Here is a 5,952-nt window from a genome sequence, read left to right as displayed (position 1 = left end):
CCTTTGTAAAAGAACAGCAACATACACCTGAGGAGGTACTATTTTGACTATATTTCATAATTTGATTTTTCTTAATGTGATGTAAGAAATTGTTAATACTGTGGATTCTCAATTCACGAGAGAGTAATTATTACTTTCCAATCTTTACAGGGTTGTGCCAACTTTCAAGCTGGCAGTGCGCTCAGGTCAAAATTAAAAAATGCCAAATTGGATGAAACCGGAGTGTTTGGCATGGCCTGTAAGCACGAACATCCACGGAGATTTCTTAGTCTTAAGAGAGGCGAGAGGTATAGCAAATATCCATGGCAATCCAAATTTCATACAAAGTTGATTAAAATATCCAGATTCAGTTCACATTTGGATCTTTTCTCTAGCCTTTCGAATGCAGTCTACCTGATGAAGGAGCTGCAAGAAGATCTGGGGGGAAATAAAAAACTTGTCTTCATGTATGACATAGGATGCAAGTTGAAGCCTCATTTGGAGGTAATATGATCTGCATGTTTTGAATCTGTAATGGCTAAACAACAGTGAAACACAGCTGGACTCTTAGTCAAAACATCTACAATACATTTAGTGTATGGCTTAAGTAATAAAGTATTCTCATTTCACATTTTCTTTCAGAAGTTTTTCCCGAATCTTCTGGACAACACCACAATCGCTGTCCCTGCATTCCATGCTTATGGACATGGTGTTGCTTGTCAGGTAAGGGTTATTGTTAGTTTTGTTATAAGCATTTTGTGAGACGGTATTAACGAAGTTGAATATTTACATCTCGCTTTGGTTCAATCTTTTCTAGATTTCCCACGCATGTAGGAATGTTGAGGGTGCCGGTCTTTGTGATGGGGAGCAATTGGAGAGGTTATGGTCATTCCTACGTCGCTTCGGAAAAGTGACAAAGGAAATGACCCCATCCCACCGAATTGACCTGCTGACCGATGCACTGCTACACTACAGTGAAAAAATAAGAAAAAACCAAGGTAATAAAGGGTATGTTTTTTTTCCTCTGATCTTAGATCCAGCATTCCCATAATTTACTAAAATTTTAAATGTTGGCATAGTGTTTGAAAGGATTCTGTGGAATTTCTCAGAAAATGTACCACAGGTTAGATGCGGTAACATTTACGACCAGTCAGAATTAAATGCATTGAATTAAGTGACTACAGTAGCATATTAGAGAGAGGGGTAATTTCTTCAGTCTCAGTTCTGTACTCAACGTGGGAATAATCAGAAACCTGGATCAACCGCCGACTTACCAGATTTTAACCGTCGGCCATGTATTACACCTGTGACAATAATGCAATGTTTGGCTAGAGAGTTTGAGACATCTAACACAAAAGATGCATGTTAACAAACCTGTGTTGAAAACCTAAAAGTGAATTACTTTAGTCTATTTGTGAAACCACATGAGTAAATGTCCCATTTCTCATTTTTATAGCCAAAGCCCTGTGTTCCAAAGCTGAGAAAACCAATTCAGTTGAAGAGGAAGCAAAGACAGAAATTGCTGAAATCATGAAACAAACAGGTAGTTTATTTTTTTTTTTTTCCTCAAATTTGATCGTCAAGGACATGGTATTTGGGGATGCTCCTTAGTCATTTTAGAACTGAAAATGACTTTTGGCTTGGGGCACCCCAGGTTAAAACGTTTTCATTTCACCCAAGGTAACCTTACATTTATATAGCACAATAATCATGTAATTGCAGCTGTTATTGCACTTAACTCAAGACAGCAAAAAACGTATATCGCATCAAAAGATAATTTCTTGAGTGTGACTGCTGTGCGATAGAAGCTGTTACTGAATCTTCTGGTCCCTGACTTGATCACTATTGATAAACTTGATCACCCCTGGACTTTGTCGCTGCACCCACTTTGAGAAAGCCTCCAGTCTCTCCCACTATTTAATAAACCGAAAATAGATTTTCAGGTGGGTCGACAATTTCCCCCAATCACAAGAGTACCCATGTATTGGCTTCAATTAGTCTTCCCATTATGTCAGCTCATTTCTTTATCACTTCCAATTTCAGTTGTTTAATCTGTGTCCTCCGTGAATTGCTGTTCTGACCTGAAAATGCATTTCCAGATTAATAGACCTGGAGAGACATGGAGACTCCTGTTACTGAGTACACACACTGTCAATGAGTGCTGTCAGAATGTAGGCCTATTTAACACTTACATTGTTTTCTTGAAAGGCCTCACCGAGCTGGATGTACAGCGTTGGGCAGAACATTATAAGTCGGAGGCAAAGAAAACGATTGATTGGACGTGGGAGGAGGACTATGTTCAGAAACTACTGGAACACCAGCATCTGTGAGTGTGTGCAGCACAACATGTTTCTGTTTATCATTGTAAATGTCTTACATGTTGCAAGCACATCTTTGTAGTGTAGTACCATAAATGGTAAGGGTACCATGTAAATTAATGAATCAGCTGACGTCCCACTGAACAAATTTTGTCTTTTTTTCCCAGGGAAGTCTTGAACCGCATGGCCACCTCTGATCCTGAGCTCAGAGCACGTTTGGAAAAGTAAGTACACATTAGTCTGTACATTTGTGTGGGGATTACTTCTGTATTGGGCAGAAGCGCTCTTAACAATAGACGGACTATATAGTGTTTGAGAGTAATGTTTGTTTTTTTGTATTTGTTTTAAAAACGCCATAGACAATGAAGGGAAATTAATGTTTGGGGCCGATTGTTAGATCTCCGGCCATTAAGAGACAGTTTCACTAATCTTATCAGGGACGGCTCTTAATTTTGCCATACAACTGGCAAAATGTCTTCACTTCTTAATGGAAGCTGTCCAGCTGTCTAGTTTGTGCTCATGCTTTTAAATGTGTACTTTGAAATGTTGCACTAGGTTGACGTTACAACATTCAATTCATTTTTCCACTTCCTTGGGAATTACAGCTGGGCATTGCCACTGATGTCACTGCTTACATCCATGTCACAGCTTACATTCAATTTACAGGTCAGAGAGGCAGCTTCAGACAATTGAGAGGAAACGTCATGTTGGGGGAAGATGGACTTTAAACACTGAAGCATCTAGACACCTCCTAAGTGCCATAGATGACAAGAAACGGCAGCACGCACTGCAGGCAATGTACAGGCTGGTCTTGGAGCGCAGGTTCCTATGCGGCCTGGTGAGAAAATATGCTGGTAAGTAAATCTATCAATTGTCATTTAAACAAAAAAATCGTCCTGCTGGGGGGGGGCTGTCTTTTTGATAGACAGCTGTGGCGGCCAATTGGCGGGTTTCTCGGGTTTCAGTCATTACCTGAGGTCCGAGACACATGAGGGTTACTCCGAACTGGCCCTGGTTCGGTTCGGACCCCGGGTATTTTTGGATCTTGAAGACCTCTACCTAGAATAATAGTTGGCTATTCATTTTGTTTTTGTTTTTTCCTTTCAGCGAGGGTTAGGGTTAGCGATCTCCTTGTTTCGTGCATGCACACTAATTTCTGACTTAACCAAGCACTCAAACACTTCTAAGGGAAAGTAAGATTATGCCTCCAGGTTTCGGTGATTAATGGAAGGCAGAGCTTTTCAGAGTAAAATCTGCCTCATCTGCTGGGCACTCTACCCAGTTATGTCATTGTTGCAACACTGGCTGTCTTTGGGCATTGTGCATAGGCGTAAGACACTCATTGTTTTGTTATGATTGTTATTTTGAGGAACCCTGGAATGACTTATAGACTAAACTAAAAGTGGCTTCTGTGATTCTATTGATTTTTAAAATGATGCCATGGGCACATTTTCCAGACACCCCTGCTTTGACATATACAGTAGCACATGTTTTATATTAGTTTAGTAGCAGAGATTGTTGCTTAGTTTTACTTTATTTGACGTTCCTGTTACTCCTTGCGCTTTATAGGCAGTGGGTACTGTACTTAACAAATGTTGTCCTGTATGTGAGGTTACTGTCAGAGGTGTGTGCTATTATTTGCCTCTTCTCTCTTGTAAAAGAGACCTGAGTCTCAATGTGAATTTTAATGGTTGAATAAATAATGAAAATGTATGAATCCTTTGTTTTTCAGATGGACAGAAGATAGCCATCAGATTGTCTAAAAAGATCAATGTGGTTGGCCAGAAGATCAAGAACAAGGTCAAAGAGTACAACTCCACAGGAACATCTAGCGCCTTGGTGTACCATGAAGTCATCCAGATTGACAACCCCATCTGGTCAACCATGGTCCACTCCGAAAAAGATGCGGACATATCCGTCAAACAGAGACTTTTTGTTTTGTTGAACACCGCCGAAAGGGCATCAGAAGAGAGAGAGTACTTGTCGGAGGAATGCATGGCAGGCAAGCTGTTCTATGAGAAGCAGCTTGTAGAGGTTGAGAAATGCCTCTTACCAGACAGTTTGCCGTCGGTGTCCTCTAGAGAGGACAAAGGAGCCCGTGCTGCATTGCTTGCCAAGAAAAGAGAGTTTTTGTTCCTTCACTCAAAATATGTCAATCTTGTCAATCTTCTCAGAAGTACAGATGTCATTGATGAGGTGAACAGCGCTGACTCTGACATTAGTACGGACGAAGAGGAGGATTATGATGAAGAGGAGGACCAAGCAGTGCATCATTCCTTGCCTGAGTGAAAGACTGCTCATAATTTCTCTCTCTCTCTCTCTCTCTCTCTCTCTCTCTCTCTCTCTCTCTCAAACTCAATTGTTCAGTTATTCCTGACACTTCAGTCCAATAGTGTCTGCAGACGGCGTGGAGAGGCTAAGGGCCAATCCCAATTCTCCTTCACTCGCCCTTCTTTTCTCCACTCGCACTTCTTTTCTTCCCTAACCCCTAAAAAAGAAGGGGGAGATTTTAGGGCACTTGAGATCTAGGGCACTTGGCCCAGGTGCCTGTCCCATTTCTCCTACTCCCCCTCGTTTTCATCCCTAACCTGATCAGGAAGCAGAGAGCCAAAAGCTGTTTTAATTTCAGCTGTAGCGCTGTTAATATGGCACTTTATTAAGTTCTAATATTTTTTCAGGCATAAAGGTAACCTTAAGATCCGCAACCTGGGCTCAGTTTATCCAAATAACGCCTGTTAAGAAATTTGACCCGATGTTTTCGGAGATGAGAAGAGCCGCCGCCCCCGGGGAGCAGCCTCAGCTCACAGCCCGAGAAGAGACGTGTCCGCCGGGTCAAGCTGCTGCGTCAGCCCCGGGAGAGAAACTCTCTCTGGGACGCTGCTCTGTTGAGAATTACGCTGGCTGAAATAAATCATTTAGGAAGATGTTGGTTTAATAGATGAAATCTAACAGTTGTAGCTACGCCTGTTAAGAAATTTGCTTCGAAATTTAGAGATTTCTGTCTGCCGGCTCCGGAGTTTGGGTCCGTGTTTAATCGACGCAGAGCCTACGGCGTAGGGTACGGCGTACGGCGTACGGCGCGCGTCGCCGCGTACATCGACGCAGACCTTACGGCGTAGGTTACGTAACCTCTGCCGTAGGCTCTGCGTTGGTGTAACGCGGAACCATACATCCCTTTATTCTGGCGTGATCTTCTACAACTTTATCTGAAAGTGTTTAAATTACACAGATAACAGCTGGATTACTTTGTGGTTTCTGAAGACTATTATATCAGAAACATCCAAAACAAATCTGACGAGTCACAGGATTATTTCTCTCTATTTCTCTGAGACGAGTCTGCCTGTTTGCCTTCGGTCGGCGAGTCAAATCGACGCAGAGCCTACGGCAAAAGCATTCTGGGAAATTCTCATACCCCCTCGCTCGCCAAGTCAGCATCTGAAATCCCTCGATTTGAAGGGGCTATTCTCAGCCCCTCACCCTCGTTATGCCCCCTCCCCCTAGGTGAAAAGAGGAATTGGGACACCACTACTTTCACGGGAACGCGCAAAAGTTAGGGTTAGTGAAGAAAACTAGGGCGAGGGGGAGTATTGTGACGCAGCCTAAGTGTTTCTTTTCACGTAAAAAGAAAGAGCAGTCCTGTTACGGATGCAGGGAT

At 42.4% G+C, this 5,952-nt stretch overlaps 1 protein-coding gene across 2 annotated transcripts in view; it reads left to right on the top strand.

Annotated features, from left to right (window-relative positions):
* Nucleotides 1–5,363, top strand: part of LOC133447700 (uncharacterized) — a 10,942-nt gene extending 5,579 nt beyond the window's left edge. For both annotated transcript variants that reach the window (XM_061726433.1, XM_061726434.1), the window contains 10 exons: nucleotides 1–35; nucleotides 151–287; nucleotides 375–483; nucleotides 622–702; nucleotides 797–977; nucleotides 1,436–1,522; nucleotides 2,188–2,305; nucleotides 2,465–2,521; nucleotides 2,964–3,151; nucleotides 4,030–5,363. The exon at nucleotides 1–35 is cut by the window's left edge and continues 127 nt beyond it. In XM_061726433.1, the coding sequence (XP_061582417.1) occupies nucleotides 1–35; nucleotides 151–287; nucleotides 375–483; nucleotides 622–702; nucleotides 797–977; nucleotides 1,436–1,522; nucleotides 2,188–2,305; nucleotides 2,465–2,521; nucleotides 2,964–3,151; nucleotides 4,030–4,586 (1,550 nt within the window). In that variant the 3' untranslated portion in view covers nucleotides 4,587–5,363. The remainder of the gene's footprint in view (nucleotides 36–150; nucleotides 288–374; nucleotides 484–621; nucleotides 703–796; nucleotides 978–1,435; nucleotides 1,523–2,187; nucleotides 2,306–2,464; nucleotides 2,522–2,963; nucleotides 3,152–4,029) is intronic.
* The last annotated feature ends 589 nt before the right edge of the window (nucleotides 5,364–5,952 follow it).

The sequence above is a fragment of the Cololabis saira genome, chromosome 7 (genome assembly GCF_033807715.1).
Source record: "Cololabis saira isolate AMF1-May2022 chromosome 7, fColSai1.1, whole genome shotgun sequence".
NCBI lineage: Eukaryota > Metazoa > Chordata > Actinopteri > Beloniformes > Belonidae > Cololabis > Cololabis saira.
The sequence above is the reverse complement of the archived record's forward strand: the minus strand, read 5'-3'. Positions and strand labels throughout refer to the sequence as shown.